This window comes from Excalfactoria chinensis, chromosome 18 (assembly GCF_039878825.1).
Source record: "Excalfactoria chinensis isolate bCotChi1 chromosome 18, bCotChi1.hap2, whole genome shotgun sequence".
Classification (NCBI taxonomy): Eukaryota; Metazoa; Chordata; class Aves; order Galliformes; family Phasianidae; genus Excalfactoria; species Excalfactoria chinensis.
In genome coordinates this window covers 3,564,152-3,585,044 of record NC_092842.1, presented here as the reverse complement: position 1 = coordinate 3,585,044, position 20,893 = coordinate 3,564,152, and the positions used below count along the sequence as shown (strand labels likewise).

At 47.7% G+C, this 20,893-nt stretch overlaps 1 protein-coding gene across 1 annotated transcript in view; it reads right to left on the bottom strand.

Annotated features, from left to right (window-relative positions):
- The window catches only part of COL27A1 (collagen type XXVII alpha 1 chain), a 110,759-nt gene that overhangs the window by 49,626 nt on the left and 40,240 nt on the right, over nucleotides 1-20,893 (bottom strand). Inside the window, exons 13-23 of the mRNA XM_072352652.1 lie at nucleotides 14,536-14,589; nucleotides 11,350-11,394; nucleotides 9,822-9,875; nucleotides 9,376-9,420; nucleotides 5,122-5,175; nucleotides 4,795-4,848; nucleotides 4,600-4,653; nucleotides 3,972-4,025; nucleotides 3,627-3,680; nucleotides 1,763-1,807; nucleotides 1,237-1,290 (exon numbers count right to left, since the gene is read on the bottom strand). Coding sequence (XP_072208753.1) covers nucleotides 1,237-1,290; nucleotides 1,763-1,807; nucleotides 3,627-3,680; nucleotides 3,972-4,025; nucleotides 4,600-4,653; nucleotides 4,795-4,848; nucleotides 5,122-5,175; nucleotides 9,376-9,420; nucleotides 9,822-9,875; nucleotides 11,350-11,394; nucleotides 14,536-14,589 — 567 coding nt within the window. The remainder of the gene's footprint in view (nucleotides 1-1,236; nucleotides 1,291-1,762; nucleotides 1,808-3,626; nucleotides 3,681-3,971; nucleotides 4,026-4,599; nucleotides 4,654-4,794; nucleotides 4,849-5,121; nucleotides 5,176-9,375; nucleotides 9,421-9,821; nucleotides 9,876-11,349; nucleotides 11,395-14,535; nucleotides 14,590-20,893) is intronic.

The following is a 20,893-nucleotide window of genomic DNA, read 5'->3' as shown; positions in this document are numbered from 1 at the left end:
GACATGGTTACTCAGAGCTCCCAGTCAGACCCTCAGTACAATGTGATTCTGTGAGCACACACAGCAAGAACCTCATCTTACAAAACTCCCTTAGCTTTCAAGGAGCTTTGAAGCACAAGCTGCCTGTCTTCCTGTAGCACAGCCTAGCCCTGGGTGACCTATCCCCATGGTTAACAAGATATGAGTTATCATTGGGGGACCTCTTGAAGCTGGGATGTTTCTACCCATATCATTTATATCAGAACAACTGAATAAAGCAACAGCCCAAACACATCAGCCAAAGGAAGAGTGTAGGAAAGGACCACAATTAACCCAAGGATCTGAGCATCATCTGGTGAAAGCAAGAGTATGCGACACTGTGGAGAGAAGCAGCTCCAGGGTGACATAAGGGATGTAGGAAACTCTCCTGCTAATGGAAAGAACAAAGAATAATAAAAGGCAACACAAATATTCCCAGGCAGTGATGACCTTGCTCCTGCTCTTGCAAAATCTCAACCATAGGCACATTACTGTCACACGGAGCATGAAAACCACAGGAACAACCCACATGAGCTAAATCACAGCGTAGGATCAGAGAAATTCAGAGAATGAGAAAAACGAGGGATGAAGAGGAAAACAAGAGGAAGGGGAGCATTTCAGATCTGCCAAGGATATAGGAGCAGCGCTGAAAGCCAGCACCGTGCTTTGGATGGGCCATCCAGAGGCCACTCACCACTAAGCACTATTGTCTCTGGGTGATGGCAGCTGTATTTTCTCAGTAGGCAGATACTCCAGACACGCTGCCAGACCACATTTTTGCTATTTACTGTTTGAAGAGGTTGTTTTTGTTGGGTTTTCTCTTTCCTTTCGAGTGCGGGTTTGTGGAGTGGGCTGCCCTGGGATACCTCCTACTGCTTATGATGATATGATGTGCATTGTTTTAGAACAAAAACGTGGAGAAACAATGGAAAATAAGATGAAGTGATGTGGGGGGAGATGTTCATATCAAAAGAGGAACTCTCTTATCTATAATAAAGTACACGGCTTAAAAAATGCACCACCGTACTTTTAGCTGAAAATATCAAGTGAAAACTGAGACCCCAAAATTCAGTGAAAAAGATAAACCTGTTTCTTCTGTGCTCTCTGAACTCAACACCCTGGGCTTGGAGAATGGTGAGGTTGAGAACAGAGACATCCCTCTATCTGTTCTTTCTTCTGCTCACTCCTCCTCTGACCATGAACAAACATGTTGCTCACCTTGGGACCGTCAGGACCAGGTCTTCCTGGAAATCCCTTCCGTCCAGGTCGACCCTGAAATACACATAAGAATAATAAATATAAAAAAGCAAAACGATAACACTCCTGTAGCTTCCCTGAGTTACAGCAGTGTGCCTATAAAAACCCATACGACAACGCACAGCTTGGAAACAATGCTCCTGTGGCTCGATTCCACTGCTAAACATCACATCAGAAACATCACGCGTGGACTATAATCAACCAATCCCTGTTGGGTTGTTTTATATAGAGAGTGAACAGTAGAGGGTTTTTCAAGGTCTGAGACCTTAAACAAGTTATAAAATCAGAGTCTCACTCAACACCCCATGAAAGACTCTTCCTTGACTTTCAGCCACTCTGGATCAAGAAACTGGATCAAACTATGGACAATACATTATTTTCTAGAAGGGCAGACGACGTCCCAAACCTGGAGGTCTGAAGCTTTACATCAAATTTCATTGCAAGGTGAATGGAGTTGACAGTAACTGAGTAAACCGCTGAAACCCACCTCTGAACCAGGGACTCCTGATGGTCCTATGGGCCCTTCATCTCCCTAAGGTGAAAAGAAATTATAATGAGCAAAGTAGTGACAAAGTCTGGACTCACCGTGCAGTAAGAATGAAAGGTCTGCAGGATGAACAACGGTTAAACACAGGCTGGGTGCTCAGCTGCCACACTTAAACAACAGAGTCCCTCTGAACCACACAGCAGGCAGTTCAGCATCTCTGAAGCTCCTCTTAAATCTGAAGTCAAATCCTGCTGGTAAAGGCCACTCAAAATTTGACCAAAGTAAACATCAGCAGCGTGGGCTTCTCATGGCTGGATTTAGCCCATGGGATACACTGGATACGCTCACAGAACTCTACTTCATCTGATCTGGCAGTGATATGGATGCTGCAGAGCCCTTCTACTCTTTTTCTTTTCCACAAAAAGAGCGTTGCAAAATTTCCCACAGAACCTCTTGGCAACAGCGTGGAGGTTTCCCTTTTGCCTTCAAATGGGACTACACATGCTGCAGGACGGAGCTATCTCAAAATCTCACGCAGCAATTGGACTCAGCTTTCTCCCTTGGCTCTACACCAACTGTGATAGAATCAGATCTACAGCTTCTAGGAGACCTTCAATTAAGCTTCACAAAAAATTATCTCAAGTGTCCAAAACCAACTGCCAAGAGAGAAATTAAATGCACCCTTGGCAGCCGCTGTTCTCGCTGCTCTCATTTCAGTGGTCAAGCTGCGGTAATGAAGTGGCACGAGCTGGCAGGCTGAGGTTGGGACTGCAAGTCAGGCACCCAGCTCAGCTGGCTCAGACATACACCCATATCATGGCACACTCCTAAAGGTGCAACTCACAGCCTTTGCCTGGGCTAACAGCAGCACCGTTGTGTGCTCTGATGCACATTCAAAGTCCTTCAGCACACTGAAGTCCATGTCCATGTCTTCAGGCTTACTTTTAAGCTTGCTAACTAGAGTAAATTGAAGGCAGCTTGGTCATGCCTGCCTGAACCTGGAATGCAAAGCTTTGATTCCCTTTGTAAATTGCCTAGAATATTTTTCCCCCCCTATTTCAGTGCAAATAAACGAGCTAATTTGCATTAATTGCATTTAGAGGGTAAGCAAAAGAGTTCCCAGAAAAAGCCAGGATGGTTAGTGCTGTTACACCGAGCTCCTGCCCATGTGTGCATGGAGTTGCAAAATGTTTCCTGACTGCAGACAAACACTGGTCTGACTGAGAAGAAACTACCTTGAAGCCACCACACTACAGCCATGGAAGCTGCTATGAAGTATTTGCAGCTCCAGGATAATCAGATCAGTGGCAACTGTCCTGTTTTATAGACTGCAAATGGAAGGAAGCTTCAGGTTTTCCCAAGCAATGAGAGGTGAAAGCTGCAGGCTCAGAGTTGCTGGGGCAAACAAATCTTTGCAGTTTCAGCTGATGTGGTCTTTTTACAAACCGTATTGCACTATGGAGGGAGCCGAGCCTGCAGGTCTCACAGCTGAAAGAAAACATACTTAAAAGGAGCAGAAAGCAAAAAGCCAGGTCAGGGCATGCCTGTGCAGAGGGGTGTGCAGGGAAAGGGGCATTAACATCCGTTTGAAGTGTGTGTGGGTGCGGGGGAAGAGACTGGAGAAGAAATGCCAGCGCAGCATTTCAGGTCAACAGATGTCAGCAGGGACTGGAAGCAAAGGTCTCAGAGCTGCAGCCATGGGAAGCTTCTCTGCGTGGTTCTGACTGGTAAATATAAGCATTTACTTCCACATTCAGAGGGAACGGAGGATTTCGGATCACAGGCAACACTTCAGTGTGCATGAGCCTTCAAAATGCAATGCAGTTCTCTAAACACCACGTGCTTTTGGGCTGAGGATGCTCACCTCTTGTCCAGGCAGCCCTCTTGGCCCAGGTAAACCCCGCGCTCCTGGCTTCCCCTGTGAAAAACCAAAGGAAAAGATACTCAGAAAAACAGTAACATAAGCTCAGAAAGGCCATTAGAAGAAGAAATTCTCTTTCACAGCCACAGGACATCATCCAACGTCAATTTTGTTACAGAAAAAAAGCTTTAAAAATAAAAAGAAAACGGCACTCTTGGAGGGACCTCAAGTCAAACAGCCCAAGCTGAAATGCAACCCAGAGGGACCTACAAGGCTTTCTGCCCACCCCCCTTTCCCACCCCTGTGTTTTTCCTGGCTGCTTTCCACCCCACACAGAGCTCTGCTCACCTTTGGACCTTCGGGGCCGTTTTCTCCCGGTGGGCCAATGTCCCCTGGGAAGCCCTGAAGAAGACAAGAAACCATTGGGGCATACATTGAGGATGTCTACAACCAGCAGCCCTTATGAGAGCCTGGAGGAAAGGCTGAGCGCTCAGCTATCGGGGTTGTGTGTGGGCCATCCCGAGGGAAGGCTGGAACACAATGGAACATCTATCGGCACCGCAGCCCTCCCCGCTGCTCCCCCTCGGTCCATCCCCTTGGAAGATTTATTGCTACGAGTCTTTCCTGTCATCGAGCGGCTAAAAACGGCAATTTGGGTTTTAATTAATCTTTACGAGTCAGCACATCATCTCACTGCTCCCAGAAAGGAACTGCACGCCTCGGCGACAAAGGGCGGCAGGCGGGGAATTAGGAAAGGTGCTGACACGCTCATTAGCTGGCAGCTCCTTCCCTTTGCTGAGGACACAAAGGAATCTGTGGTTATTTCCAATAGCAACAGAGCGAGGATTGCTAAGTGGCAGCACTTGACCGAGAGCCCTTCCAGGCCCAGCAAAATACCAGAGCACCGATGTCCTGCTTTGCACTGTGCTGCAGAAAGTAGCAAAGGAAAGGTGGAAGAGGAGGTGGTGGGACGTACCTCAGGGCCAGGCGGTCCTGGAAACCCCATCGGACCCATGTCACCAACTTTTCCCTGCAGAAATCAGAAAAAAACACAGAGCAAAGTGAACTCCTGGCTGCTGGCTTTTCTGTTTAGAAGAGTACAGCTCTGCCCAGTTGTGTGCTGGACCACCAGAAAGGGACATCAGGGTGATGAGGACATTTGGTTACCTACCACAGGGCCTGGTTTCCCTCGTGCCCCAGGGACCCCAGGCAAACCGTGGCTACCCTGAAATAGAAAGAAAGGGGATATTTCAGAAAACACGATGGAGCATGAAAGAAGACCAATTTTCCCACCTCTGGTCCTGTCCCATTGTTTTTATTATCACTTATCTCTTCTTAATTATGAATAACAACAAAATTGATGAGTTGCAGCAGAGTACTCCAAATGAGAGCTATATGAAGAGGAGAACCTTTTGACTTGAGGAGCCAAAGATGCTGATGGCCACACAAACTACCCAGACAAGGAACCAAAACTGATGAAGTAAGGGAAAACAATTACCTTGTCTCCTTGGAAGCCAATATCTCCTGGAAGACCTGCTCCTCCCTGGTCACCCTGGATACACACCACCAAAGAGAGTTAAAACAGACAACAGCAATGGCCAAAATGCCCAGGTCGATGATAGATGGTGCATTGCATAGCAAAAAGTCTTATCACTAGTTCCATTCCACACTGTGGTGGCAAACTGTAGATCATATTCACTCTAACAATAATCCTAAGCACTGCAGGCATTTCCCAACACTGCTTCTGAACTGGAAAAAGAAACTGCAGGGAAAGAAAAATATGAACGTGCAAGCTTTGTGTTTCCATGGAAGCTGTAAGAAGAGTGGCACGTTCCTCTGGCTGACAGCAACCGTGAAGGTGGTGATATGTTTAGATTCAGCTGAGCAGAAGACTTAGTAAGTTCTTGAGCAATTGACCTTTTCTCTCATAAGGTTCTACAGCAAGGGAAACAATACTCAGGAGTCCTCCTGTTGGCTTTAGAACCACCTCACTGCCAGTATCTAGGCTGAGATTTCCAGGATGGGTAGGCTGCTGTATTTTGGGATGGGGTCCCTAACTTTGAGCACAGTACCTTCTAACTGAGCTCTCTTTCCCCTCTTCAGGACATTCTAAAGCATTCTGACTCCATAGGCAGCAATAAGTAACCCTATTCCTTAGGGAAGGCTTTCTGGAGACAGTAGGCTATCTTGTGTTACCCTTTAGCCTTGCTTTGTGTATCAGATAACCTCCAGAGGGTTCCAGTAAGGGAACAAGCCATGCAAGAGTACAGAGTTGTATGCTTATATGTACATCACATGGAAGACATACGGACTCTGCTACAGAGCCAAAGCCTACAGAGAGATGACAGAGGACACAGGAAGTCTACTCCTACTCCAGCAAAAACCACCCACGTGTTATCAAAGAGTTGAAATAATTATAAGTGCTGCGGTAACTTGCTGGGGATAATGAAATTGTGAATGGTTTCATCTTCAATTGGGAAAGATTTGTTGGGCTCAACTTTTCCAGAAGGAAAATACTAAAGAAGAGCGCAGATTCAATGGTGGAAACATTGCATGGCTTCACGCTAAATGAGATGTTTTGGTAAATGTTCTGAGAACATTTCACTGAGCCGTCTTTCCAAACAAGGCTTTGATACAGCAAAGTTGAAACGCTCCTCTTAAGCAACGGTAAATGAATTTTAATCCTTTCTTTTTTTTTTCCCTAAGCCTGAAGTATTTGGAGTCAAACAACCGACACTCTGCTTCATCCAAGCTACTTTCCATCTCTTCCTTTTCTTTTGGCAAAGCACACAGATGGAAAAAATCAGCTATTTACACAGCTCCCGTGCGGATGAACTGCAAGTATCAGAAGCAGTAGAGATGGCCAAAAGAATACTGCACCATCCAGCTCGTTTTACAGCCATCGCACGACTTCTCTCGTCTTCTCTGAATTTTCCACTTCTTTTACCTAGTCCGTGGCTTAAAGCACCAAAATCAGCAGGCAACCAACTCTGCCAGATAGCAGCAGGAAAACAGGCTTTATTGGAAGAGAAATCTTTGCTCTGAAATCACAGTCTTTATCACCTCTACTGAAAATGCAAGTCTTTAACTTTCTACAGGGACAGCGTGAGCCACCAAAGGACTCTGTTGGTGGGGATGGGATGAGGCACAATCTGAAACTGCAAAGAGGATCTGCCCATGGGGCATTGCCTGCGCTTTGTGTTTCACCTATAAAACAAAGGAAGCTCCAGAGATGCAGAGGCCCCTTTTAATGCAACGCTGCACACAGTGGGCTGCGAGGGGAGCAACTGACTGCAAACATGATGCAGGTTTGCTGTCTGCAATATACAAAGGTCTCTGTGCAAAAACCCTGTATAGCTCTCAATTGGGCATTTCTCTGTGGCTTTCTGCTTGGTAATGTGAGGGGAGCTAACAATGCAAATCTGCAAGAGGCATCTTACTGAGCCATGCCATTCACCAGCTGCACATGTCCTGATTCATAAAACTCCTTCCAATGGATCAGCAGCTGGGATTACCCCTGATTTCTCCACCTTTCCTCTGCACTCATCACCTCCTGTGATTTCTGAAGATCACTCTGTTCCAGGCTTATGCAATTTCTTCCTAGGAAGAGGCTGACCCTCACCTTTCTAGCACTTCTTTTTATACATGAAGTCTGTGTTCACCAGCTTCCTGGCACCGTGATGGAGCAGAAGGGTTGCTGTGCAGTGGCTGGGCTGTTACCTCTGACTAGTTAACTAAATTCAACTTGGTACTCACACCCTGAATGTCCAACAACTGTTACTTGGGACATAACCAGGCTATGAATGAGGATCTCTGCAGAGGCAGATATGTAAGCAGTCATTGTCTGGATATGGTTCAAGAATGGCAGAAGGCAGACTTTCAGACTGACAGACAGAGGGAAGAAATACACGATGCAGGCGGGTTGTTTATGTTTCTGGTCATAGCCGAAAGATAGTTTTGTCTGAAGATGATGATGGAGAGTCATAATGAAGTCAAAATCAAACAGGCAGAAAAATAAGAGTAAGCAATCAGGGAAACCAGTTCAGATTTCACAACCTAAAAATAACAGCAGCAGAAACTATCAGTGACAGAACTGCATTTAGACTCTGAGCCCCAGAAGGCAGAGATTTTCCCTTGCTACAGAATGAGCAACTGCAGCAAGAGCAGCTGCCATTTGCATTTCTCAGTGGTACCGCAGCGTAAGCAATTAAAGCATAATGTAAACAAGCTCTAAGAGGGGATGAGTGTTTTTGCTCATAAGGCCCAAATCAGAATGAGAGGAAATAAACCGGCTTAAAGGCACAATTCACTAAAGAATCATGGGAGTCAATGAAAGCCAAGAAGGGAGTCTGTCCTGTCTAAGGGAAATGCAATGGGAGAGGCAGAAAATGAGAGAGGAAAGCTTCCCATCACTCCAGCAGGGAACCTGCAAGACAGTACAGGGCTGTTGGGGGGTGGTGGATAGTTCAGATAGTTCTGCTCTTGTGGCTGTAGAGAGGACAACCCTTGTGAGAGATGCAAATTGTTTGTGCAACATCATTAAGAACAACTGGAGAAACAGTGGGGATAAACACAGTGGTCTGTGTAAAGTGATGGAGACTGCGCTGGCCATGAAGGTTATTTTGCTATACACTGACTGAAATGCTGTCCAGTTCTGACTGCATTTAGCCATTTCTTCCAAGGAACAGACAGAAGAGATTGTGGGCTCTGGGAACTGGTGTTGAGCCAAGAAACCAGCTCCAATGTCTTAAGCTTGTCCTAGAGAAGATGACTTTCTCTTACCCTCTCCTTCCTCTCTACAAAAGTGAAAAGGCAGCACAGGGGAGAAATGGGAACTGCAGACAGGAGCCCTGGCAAAGAGCTTCTGTAACGTAAGGAGAGTGGGAATAATTGGCTTGACACCACTTCCTCCATGTGCAATTCTGGGCTGCTAAATCATTCTCTAAAAGCAAACATCTAATAAGAGAAAAAAAACGTCACACAGAAGGAGGAGAATACAATTAATGGTCATTGTGCATTGCCTTCCTAAGCAATCAGAGCAATGACTGCACCTCCCACTCCTTGAGACTACATAAATCCTGCAGCTGAATATCTGTAGGAGGATGGTTCTCATGACAGTGAGACATTTACACACGCAGATTCATGCTGGTTTAGCTCAAGCTGCGTGTTTTTGTGCCAGCAGCACTACATCATTGCCATCAATGCCCTTCTCCTCTTTCTCTAAAGGGATTTATATCAGCTTGGCATAAAGCAATTTCCTCCTGGCAAGAAGAGGTGAGGTGAACCTTTCAGAGCAGGAGCAGAGATACCAAACACAGCCTGATGATCCAGTGAGCTGTGTTGCTTTGTCATATCATGTTTCCCCCAGAAGCATTAATCCAAACCCACTGTCAGTGCTGTTGGGCTTTCATCTTCCTCTCCATCCCATTGCTTAACTAGTATTAAAAGGTAAAAGCCTAGCAAAGCACCGGATGATCGTAGAGCTACCAGCACTACCAGTGGGATGGAGAAGCTCCAAAGAGCTGAGCACAACTGATCTACTCTAGGGCTCTATGAAAAGAGCATGGGACAGATACCATAAAAGAAAGAGAAATCAAAACTGCGCTTTCAAGAAAGGGGAAAGATGGAAGGATGGGAGCAAAAAGAGTCAGAGTGGAGGCACTGCCATGGTGCTGGATAACAGACAGAAGCTGGAAAGGGGATTTCACATGCAAAATTAAAACACAGTGCAATAAGGGAGTATTCAGATCACCTTATCACCTTTCAGTCCATGTTCTCCAGGGTTTCCCATCAGTCCCTGAAACAAAAGAAAGCCCAGAGTGAGACTGAGCCACAGCAAAGACTTGCTCAGGTCCATGTCCCTGGTGATGCTGGTGGCTCGGATCCTCAGCACTGGCCCAGCACAGCCCCATGCCTGGCTGCTCCCCAAGCACACTCCTATGGACCTTCTTCAAATACCCTCCTTGGGCTGGAGGCACATGGGGACAATGCCCCTGGCATCCTCCTGTAACTTACAGCTACTGCAGACCACCAGCGGGATGTTGGGTCCAGCAGTCCTGTGCCTGGGTAAGGAGACAAGCACTACTGCTGCTCATCCTCTCCCTTAGGATGGTCACTGCTACCCCAAGGAAGGAATAAAATGATCTTCAGTGCTGCCATGGAGGGGTGAGAGTTCAGAAAGCACCGCCTTTCTCTCACCTTTAAGCCCTTTGGTCCTGGATAACCAATAGGTCCAACAGAGCCCATGTCACCCTAGTGAGAGAAAGAAAATGATCAAAGACATTAGGTTCAAAGCCAATGGGGTCATATACCTCTCCCATCCAGCCCCTCAGTATCCCTCAATTCTTCCTGATTTCTGAATTGATTTTCTTTTCCACTGTTTGTAAAGTCAGAGTATTGGACAGGGCTGCCCCAGCAGCATGGCCATTCAGCTGCAAAAAGACAGCACAGCATCATGTATTGGGACCTGCAGGAGAAACTGCAGCTCTGGAGGACCCTGGAGTTCACTCTGCCTGTGTGTACCTGCATGCACACGTATAAAGGGAAGCCTTCAGTGGCCTGCATTTAAATGGGCTTTGATTGCCTTCAGCCCATGAAGGGAAGCAGTGATATGCATGGCCACGTGTCAATAAACAGGGCTGTCTCTGGCCAGCCGTCAGGGCCCCAACAGATGCCCTTTTCATGCCTTCCAGCATAAAGGCTTCTTGTAGAAAGGCGTTTACTCAAAGCTTTGCCTGCACAGCTAATTAGGGGAGCAAGAGGCTTTAGTTTTGCTTAATTCTGCTCTCCAGCCTCTTTTAAACAGCAAACCCAAACACCTGCAGCATGCAGAGGGAACAGCCCTTCCCTGAGGTGCTGTGGCAGGGAGGAAGGAAGGCACTGAGCATGGGCCAAACTGGAGCAAACACCCAATGCCTCTGCATGCCCTGCAGAAAGCTTGGGGCAGGAGATGGGGGAGGAAAGTGTGGGGGGAAGGGTCTCATCTCCCAGCAGGATGGAAGAGGTCACCCTTAGATCAAAGCTGCTGGAGCACCATATTGAGGGATGTGGTCAGTGGGCATGGTGGTAAATAGGCTGATGGCTGGACTTAGTGATCTCAGAGCTCCTTCCCAAGGTTTGTGATTCTATGATGCTAGGACTTTCTCTGCTTTTCCTGCACTGAGTTTAGAATTCCTGGGTTGGGTGCTCTATGTCCATGCGAGGTGCAGTGCAGCAGGGATGAGCTGCCACCCTTGTTTATGGACATTTATCTCCTCCAGGGAAAAAAATGTTATGAAGGATGGAATTTGGCTGTGCCTGTGGTTACCTGGATTAGTGATGGGAGCATGCATGACATTCCTGTGTGCCCAGAGAGCAGACAGTTCCTGCTTGTGGTCTTCCCAGTGAGCAAGAACTGTGCACCCTTAGGCTGCTGCTCACAGGGCCTTGCTTTGTAAATAACAACAGATTCTGGTGGAGAATTAATACAGCATCTTTGAAGAAATACCCCAGTAAATGCTATTGAAAGGGTGAGTTATCTAGCAATAAGTGCACAAATAGTAAATATTTACTGCTTCCTTTTTGCTTAGAGAGGGTTTGCCCCTCACCACCTCCCACCCTCCAGCCGTCACACCTCCCCCACACACAGCCATCCTCTGCATAGGAAGGAGAAAATCTGTGTGCAGTTATGTACCCTGAAAGGGTTAAAGCCCCGAGAAGCCAGATCTCCATTTGTTTTTATACTTACAATGAGTCCAAGGACTCCAGGAGGACCTGGGGCTCCCAATTCTCCCTAAAAGGAAAGACAGACCGACATGGTTATGGACTCTTTGCAGACAAACACAGGCTGAAAGGCAGCTCAGTGTTTCAAGGGCTTGAGGGCAGGGAAAACACCATCCCTCCCTCCTCCTTCTGTTCCCACCCCGTGCAACTCCTTCCCCTAGCCAAAGTGATGGAGAGCATCCATCGTGAGGGTGCTCGGCCTCTCCAGACACTGGGCTGCTTGTTGCTCCACAGCTATTTGCAGCTGCAGTCCCCTCCCAGCAGCAGGATGGATGAAAGCAGCATTTCACACATGGGGCAGGCAAGGGAGAGATTGGAGCAGTCCCAGGCAAGGGGAAGACTCAATAAGAGATGGGCCAGCAAGGTGAGGGTGGGACAGAGAGACAAGCTGCTGCTCTGGAGTGGAAAAGGTGAGGGGTTGGGAGTGGTTAAAGCCCAGGGCGCCAGCAGGTGCTGGTGGCATCCCAGGGGGTGTGCAGCAGAGCAACCGTCAGACCCACACCAAACTAAGTGCCCAGGTACTTCACCAATCCCTATGAGATGCTCAGGTGCCCCCTGGTCTCCTTTGACACACTTCCAACCCCCTGACAGCAGGTTGTTAGGGCAAGGCCCTGTCCTTGCACACCTCCATCTCCAGCAGTGCCTCTCCAAACAAGCACATTGGAAATCCTAAACTTCCTGTTGGCTCAGACAGTCCTTCCCCTGCTCTGCATTATGCTGGCTACTCTGACAGAGCAGCTCGGTTTACAGTGCACATCTGGTGGAGTCCCCTTCAGTGCAATAAGGCTCCCCTTTTAAGGGAAGCTCTGCCTAGCGAGAGAATGAAAGAGAAGGGGACACAACGTGACTGACCGTGCTCAGCTTCCTCGTGCAAAGGGTTACGTGTGTTTATTTTATGGGAAGTGGAGTAAAGGACTGTTGGGCAAGCGCACACAAAAAGCGTTTCATAATCTCAAGCAGCCGAAAATTGCTTTTTTATGGCCAGTTCCTTTCCTGCATACTTGGGACATCTGTGGAGCAATTGTTCCTCACGGGTGGGATTTCTGTGTCCTCAAAGCCACTGTAATAAGGTCAGCTTTGAGCATTCAGTCACGGGCCGGTGCTGGCAGGAGAGGGAACATCCCCAAGGATGGCACAGGAGCTGTTCAGTTCCCCATGAAGCTCTATAGGCTCTGGAGATGGCTGGGATGAAGAGCGTATGGATGCTCGGCTCCTGGTCCCAACACACGCAGGTGGGACCGCCTTGATTTCTGACTTATGTCACACGGGTATTCCTCAAGAGAAAGGGTAAAAGTGGAAATGCACGGCCTCATGCCTAATGCAAAAGGATTTCCTCTTGGAAGAGGAGGGGGTGGATTCCTCCGGGAACCCAGGCAGGACCAGCTGTTATTTGAGCTGTTCCCTGGCCTGGGGAAGGGGGGGATTTACAGGTGTTCCCTTCCTAGCAATCAGTCAGGACATGCTGAGCCCTGACCTGCGAGAGGAATCATGCTCCATCTTCCTTTGCAGCACATGAGTCTGGCGCGGGGACAAGAGACAAGGAGATGAATCAACAGTCCATGTCTAATTCTTGTGATTAAGAGACTAATTGGAATAACTAAAGTGCTCCAGGAACCGAGATCTGGAATGCGATGGCTCAACAGTTCTCAGTAAGCTGGTAGGAGGGAAGGACGTCCCTGTGGTTGTGAGCCTTTGCTCTGCCCGGAGGGGACGGAAAGAAGATGAGAGGCTGTCGGCTCTGCCATCCCAATGCAACAGCAGAACAGAGCAGCTTGGGACCCATGGCAGCCTGCCCGCCTGCCTACCATTTAGCTGCATACTCCACCTAGCAAACTCGGCATATCTGCCTGTTCCACAAACAGACTTTCTGGCATTTTTCTGCGTCTGTGACTCCGCTCGTGACCCCGTGAACCTCCCTTTAAGTCAACCCAAACAGTCTGTTTTCATTCTACGATCTCCAAGGCACATTAATATTTAAAGGCTGTTGATAAAGATGAAAGAAGAGCGATCCTTCTGGATGAATTAACGGAAAGGACATTCGCTTCTTCCCCGATGCTCTGGGAACTGGCATTCAGCTAACACTGAGCCCATGTTCTGAATGGACTCGAGACTACTTGCAAATCTAAACGAAAACAAGTTATTTGGAAAAAGCAAAGGACTCTTTTTGACCTTCCTGCTCTTCCTGGTGGGCTGGGTGGAAAGAGCAATGCAATCTAGAAAGCTTTCTGCTTTGGGACTACTGATTTCACTCTGACCTGTGGCTTATGCTGATTGAAGGATGGGAAAAGTCCTGCAGAAGTATTCCTTGGGAATCTAGTTCATTCAGTTCACTGCAATTGTAATTCTTGTGCTGAATTCCCACAAAGGCTGTAGTATGGCTTGCTGGTTAGAGCTGCTTGGGAAAATAACTTTTGTCTGCATTCATGATGGATGGGAACTTAAAGACACATAAGGAGTGGGTTACTCCACACATTGAACGCCGTGAGTGATTACGTGTGAATAACCAAGACGGTATGAATTTCAAAGATGAATCAAAACTCCTCATCTGCTAATTGAAGAAGAGCTGAGAAAGACATTCAGAAAATCCTTTCAGATAGTTAATACATGTGGGAACTTACACAGTCCAGAAGAGCATGTTGTGTGAGCAGTGGAAAACACAGCACGCACCCAACCATTTGGTATTAAGTGCTAAAAGAGCAAAGCAAAATAAATCTCACCAGCATCCAGCTGCTTAAATGGTCCTTGGGACCATCCTGACCCAGTTCCCAGGAAACACATCTCATTCTCAGAAAGTCAGCAGGGGTGAGATAGGGACCGGAGAGAGGTCAAGGACTCAGGGGACTGCAGATTCCTCCCAGCATCATGCTGGGCCAGCTGAGATCCAGGCAGGGCAGCAGGAGCCCAGAGCACCAGGTCTGCTCCTCAGGCTCCAGAGCAGACAACCTGGGACATCTTGCACTACCACTGATGTTCATGTCTGATGAGGAAAGGTACTGAGCTTGTGTGTGGGAAGGTACCTTTGTTTTACAGGAGGGACAACAAAACCCCAGCAGCTGCCATCACACTGAATACCTTCTTTCAGCTCTAACTAGCACCACATGGCAAAGCGTGCTGTCTACCACAATGGAAAGAAGAAAAGCTATCAACTTACTGGGTTCCCGTCGATGCCTGGAGGTCCTCGTTCCCCAAAATCACCAGGAAAACCCTGAGAAGAGGAGGAACATATTAATGTTACTGGTGCCAGCTTAAAAGCTGCTCCTGCTGCATTCAGTGCAACACTTCAATAGCCAGCAGGTCAGAAGGAAGCCCAGGCCAACAGCCCCCGGTCATACCCCACCCACAGCACACTCACTCAATGAGCAGCTCTGAAAGGCCAGGAGCTGATTCCCTCCCTTCACCTGAGGCAAATGAAGGGCAACCAGGGGTATCATTTACCAGGCTCAGCCATCAGCTGTGCATTAACCAGTGGGAGTCTGGGGAGGAAAAGTCAACAAGGAAACAGGAAGGCTTTTTGCTTGGCCATGCTGTGGAAAGCACCCATTGCTGAGGCTGCTGGGTCTGATGCGTTCACATCAGCCATGACTGTTCCTAACAGTGTCTGTCAGCCCAGGGCACACTTCATACAGCAGGCGAGGCTTTGACAGTGCCATGTAGAAAGTCAGTGTGAGTGTGCATAGGAGAGAAAGGTGAAAATCAGTGCTTTTGTTCTGGTTCACCCAAGTCCTTCAATACGTCCCAACAAGGAAAATGCAGCCCTGAAGGTTATGTTGCATAGTTTACAAATGAAGCGTTAAACACTTTTGCAAGACCAAACTTTGCATCTAAAGATTAAGAAATGTTCTACCGATAAACACAATGTCTCCTTTAAAGTCGATCCTCAATCATTTATATTCTGGAAGACTTCATAAACCTTGCTGCAATGATTGTCCTCCTCAAAAATGGACAGCTATTGCTGACTTGCTTGGATTCCATAATTCTATTTTACAGGCATCACTGTGAATGGGAAAGTTGTCTGCCTTTCCAGCTGGGCACTACATCCCTTAAGCCTGTGTGCAAGCCAAGAAGCTGTGGTAAGCAACCACTGCAACAGCCGTCTGCCACCTAGAGACAAAGATGTCAAATATAACAAGAAGGGGAGGGCTGGAAGAGGATAAAATCTTCCCTAATAAAAAAGAGAGGAAAAATAACTCTGCTACATGCTGAATCAATCAGATCAGAACAGATATATGTAAGGAAAACTCATCGCTCAGGCAAGACAACAACAAAAAATGAGCTCCTTGTAAGGTTTTGCTGTTTACAGTCATACAGCTGGCCAAGGAAAATACGAGCAGGCACAGACTGATACTGTACTCACACTGCTGCACATTGCAGTGCCAGCCTTCAGCAATCCGCATCCTTCTTTCTGCAGTGGGCACAGCTGGGCACAAAGGGACCCACTGATGCCATTGAGCAACCTGGCCCTGGGGTGTCCTCTGAGGTGTCCTTGATGGAGCCAAGGCCTTGTCCAGTTGGGAAGGTTTTACTCATTATAGTAGTAGAATTAAGTCAATATAGCTACAGCTGCATAGTATGACCTCTTTTTATGTCTCAGTTTCTTGTACTAACCTCACTGCTCAAAGACATGGGAGACTGGAGGCACTTAACAGATAGAATTAATACACCTCTCGCTTTTATAAGGCTTTCCAACAGTTGATCTCCAAGTATTTAAACAAGCAGATGATTCCTGTTTTGAGAGCAGGGAGCTGTGCACTCAGATGAGACCACTTGGCCAACTCTACCCAGAAGAGGTTCAACAACCAAACCCCTTCACAGTGCAGCGTGGTCCCCATCATGCTGCTGTGTTTTCTTCCCATCCTTGAGATGGAAAATGATAAAATGGAAAATGGAGAACCTTTCTCATCCCGAGCCCATAGGGTTTCTGGGATGGTGCTTGGTCCCACAGTATTTTTTGGCTCATGTAGTAAAATAAACCCAGAATAGGAGACAATGGAAAAAGCAGCTTTAAATCAATGGACCCTGCACATCCACAGCCAGGCTCTGAGCTTGGCAGCACAAGGATTAGCACTTAAGCACATCAAATGAGACCAAGACTGGTGACTGTGGCATGAAGGAGGATGTTTCAGCATCCCCACAGTCTCCAAAGGCTCAGTCCGGGTTGTGAAAGCCATTATAGCACAGTCCTGTTCGCAGCAGGAGGCAATCAATCTGTTAAGCACCTAATGAAAAGAAAGCACTTTCTTTCCATGGGGTAAGCAGTAGCAGCTTAAACCACAATTACCGTTCCAGTGACCACAGTGTCCTAAATTCATTGGCTCTCACATGTCTGCAAAAGCTGTTTTTTCAACCCTCCTGCCTCAGCCTTGAGGACAGAGATGTTCCTCGGGAATAAAAGCCGTGCTATTCAACCACAACAAGCAGCCTAGGAAGTACAAGAGGACTTGGTTATCCCCTTGGTTCCATCCCTGTGGTGCCAGAGAGCAGCTCTTTGCACCCTTCCCTGAGCAAATCTTCTCAAAGGAAGCAGGGGGGTTGGTTTTTGTTTCTAAGTTTGTTTTTAGGTACAGAATAATCCACAGTTTCCTCAAAAACTATGATAGCAAAGAATAACAGCCTGGTGAAAAACATTCAGCTGTGCATCCCCAGTGCTCTCGGGGATGCATGGAAAAAGTCAAGGACTGGGAAGGGACAGCAAAGGGCAGCAGAGCTGGAGGAAAACGCTCGCCTAACAAGTTGTGCCGGCAGGGAGCCAGCTCCTCCACAGTGGCTGCAGTCAGGTATGACAAAACTTTTGGCTCCATCTCTCAGCTGGGAAATACAGAAGGTAAAAAAATAAGAGAGAAGCCCAGCTGAGTGGATTTCACATTGTCTGAAGGAGAAATTCAATGAAGGAAGCAAGGTGGTGCTTGAAGAGGGGTTGGAGAAAAGCCATACAAGCAGAAGCAAAACCCAATGAATCTGTGCTCCCCTCTGACCACAGTGCAGTGGTTGCAGTTTGTCCTCCATATGCTTTGCTGGAGAGGGAACTGAGACAAAGAGATGCAAGTTGGTTTATCCTAGATAAAACCAAGAAGTCTGAAGCTGATCCAGTAATTAAATGTATACATTCAAGGTCCCACAGCTGTGCCTCAACTCCTGTTCATCCACGCTCCCTGCAAAGGGCATTCTCTCATACACAAGACAGACACTGGAATCAGCCCCTTGGCAGCAGGGGATAACATCCCCTTCTACCTCCCCTTTCCTTCTTCCTTTGCTTAAAACAAACAGAGCAGCCTGCCCTCGCTTGCTGTTGTCAGCCAAAGGGCTGCTCCAGGTCTGAACACGAGCCACCAGCTCTCATCCCTGCAAGCCACCGTCCCCAGGGAAACAGGGCCAGGTGATGCTCTGAGTCCTTTGCTTCCCCAAAGCCCTCTCAGGTGTGCGCCTGTGGGTGGGTGTGTTGTATGTATACAACATCTGATTCAGTTTAGAACACTTTTCCTGATGGAGTAAGGGAGGCAGTCTGGCAGCTGCTGCTCCAAGGAATCCTGGCAGGTCTGCACGCCAATAGAATCCTTCTCCAAAAATAGGATTTTATTTTCCTGTTGGCTGAAGGTGAAACTGCTCAAACCAACCAGCCCTCCTCTCTTGTCTGCAGAAGGCTGCATCTGCCAGTTGGCTCCGTCCAGGTAAGTCTCAGCCCAGGAGCATCCGCAGGGATGGAGCGTGTAAGTCAAACAGTTTGAACAACAAAAAAGGTAACGGTTGGGAAGCAGGGCTGAGGGTGAGAGGAGGCATTCACTGGGGGAAAAAAAGTAAAATAAACAAATGGAGCTTATGTTGGCAGCGTCCAACTCTGAAAGTGTTCTTGGTGGAGAGCACAGACGTGAGCCCCGCACCAGTTGGGCACGAGGGCTGGCTCACACCCAGCAATGCTTCCTTGAGTGGCCCTGCAGGGATCCTGGCAAAGCCCCTACGCCCAGCCTGCTTGCCAGCTTAATCCATACAGCTACGCCTTGCTCAGCCTAGAGCTGGGACTGTGGCAGCTTGCATCCCAGCAGAGAGGAGAGGTGCCTCCCACAGCTGGGGACGGGGCTGGTGGCCTTGCTACTTCACATCTCCATGTCGCATCCTCTTTGGATTAAGCTTTCATGGCATTTTTAGCATAACTGCCCTTTGGAGCCATCAGTTCCACATGAACGAGAGCCAACGTCCACTGAAGCCCTTTCAGCCAAGCACCACTGAGGTCAACTTGCAGCCCTCCACCCTCCCAACCTCCCACTTCACTCCTTCACACACGTACACGCTCCCTTCCCACTTCTGTCGGGCTCTGATAGAGTGCAGATTACACAGACTCAATTACCTAATGCTCAAGAGCACTGAATCTGCCAACACTCCTAATTATTTACGGCCAAGATTTCCAGGTCTAGCAGCTTCCTATTTAAGAAAGTCAAGATCAAAACGCTTTCAGAGTCGAACGTGATAGCTGCATTAGTTTATCTTATTTCTAATGAAAAACACTTTTGGTCTCTGCCCTGATTTCTAAATGAACATTTAGGATGCTCTTGTGCTTAGCAGATACTGATGTAATCCTTCACAAGCTTTCTGAATGATGACAGACATCAACTCTTAAGGTGTTTTTGGAAACAAACAGCTGAACCTGACCTGGGACGCTGGTTTGAAGGAATCCTTTGTGGTCTGCAGAGCTCGCCAAGTGCTCGGGTGGTTCAGGTATGTCAAACCTGAGCAGTCTAGCTATGGAAGAGCAGGTATTTTCTGAGGATATATGCTGATCACAGTGACAAAACACACATGGCTGGAGCATTAGCAGCCCATGTGAGCTGTAGGTGAGAGCACTTAGGGTGTACTCCTAAGCCACATTCTTACTAGGAAAGCCATGAGGGCAGCCTTTCTGCACCCTTGGGAGCCCAGTCAAGTACAGTCTAACAGTTATTTGTTAAATAAGAGCTACTTGGAAATGCTGTCACCAGTTTCCCAAATCTCAGCTTCATGCTCTTGCTTGGTTCTCTCCAAACACAAGGAAGGACGGACTTCAGCTGCATCCAAAGCAAAGAAAAGACTGGGGCAAGAAGAAAGGAGAGGAGTAAAGCTTCAGTCTCTGCACAGAGCAGCCAAATTTGTTTTCTCGCTGATTTGGGTTATGCCAGTCTTTCCAGACACATGGCAAGACGGATCTCCCCTATTGTTTGCACGGACAACAGCTGTGGCTGTGTAACTTGGCAAAGCAGTGTGCAGTTACATTCACCACTGAGTTATCTCAGCTATATATCAAAAGGTTGGAAGAGGCTGTAAAACAAAACCTTCCCAGAGTCTGCCCTGCTTTTTTGCCATTTCAGATGATGCAACAGGCTTCTCATTTCAGTAGGGAGTGCACGGGTACCGCATGCCCTTCTAACAACTCATCAGATGGAGAAAAAAGAGTATTTTGAGGCTCAGTGTTCACTGGAGGCAGAAGTTAAGACATTAACGTCGTAAGTCAAGATGGAAGAAGACAGCAGACATGAAAAATAGCCTGGCAAGGCTTTGCTGCATTACAAGCTGAGAGCTGGCAAGGGGGACCTCGGCTGTGGTCAGCTCATTGGAAGTGGATTCCAGATGAGGCAGCTTGCCACCATGCTGATGCTCACAGCAAATCCTGAGGCCACGTCAGTGGCTGCCAGATCACTGCTGGCTCTCACAACCTCCACACTGTGGCCAACGGGCAGAGAGAAGGGAGTTCTGGCATCACCCGTGTGCTGATCCCTGACACTTAACACCCTCATGCCACTTCATAGATCCTCTTTGCACAGCACCTGCACAATGGACCTGAGCACATATGGAGGCTTCATGTGGTTGACTGAGGTCCAGGCATTGGACCAGCAGTGGCAGCAGCAGCAAGTCCTTAAGAGGAGAGAAGGAGACCTCGGATGTCTTTGCTCAATCGTAAACAAGCTTCAAACAAATCTACATGTTACTAAGGATGTCATGGAACAAAACTTTGTGCCTTCCTATCTCTTTTTAAATAATACTGCTTAGGACGTTATAAGCTAAAAGCAGGGATGAGACAGTGTTGATAGTCGATACACGAGAGAAAAGAGCAAGAGATACAAGTGTCCATCCATAACAATGGTGAACCAGAGAGAGCTCAAACCTCTTCCAATACATTTCCTCAGAGTTCTCCTGTAAGTCTCTTTCTGTAGCAAGACTTGAGACCTTCTGAACGTATTATATTCTATTTGAAGCTTAATACAATCTGCACTGCAGCTATTTCTTGCCCAGGGGTCACCAGTGCCCAGCTGCTGGAAGCACATTTGCCTCCACCGGGTGGGAGCTGGAGCTGCCTGCTTCCACGACAGACCCACCATGTCCCTCATAGCTCTGCAGAATTTAAGTTCCCTGGAATGCTTTCAAAACCTGACTCATGTCCAGTTCGTCTATTTTAATCATTTGCTCTTACATCATTCCAGGAGGCCCACGGTGTCACATGCAAACTCCCCCAGCCCCCTGCTCCTCTTAATCCACTGCTGCCTCGT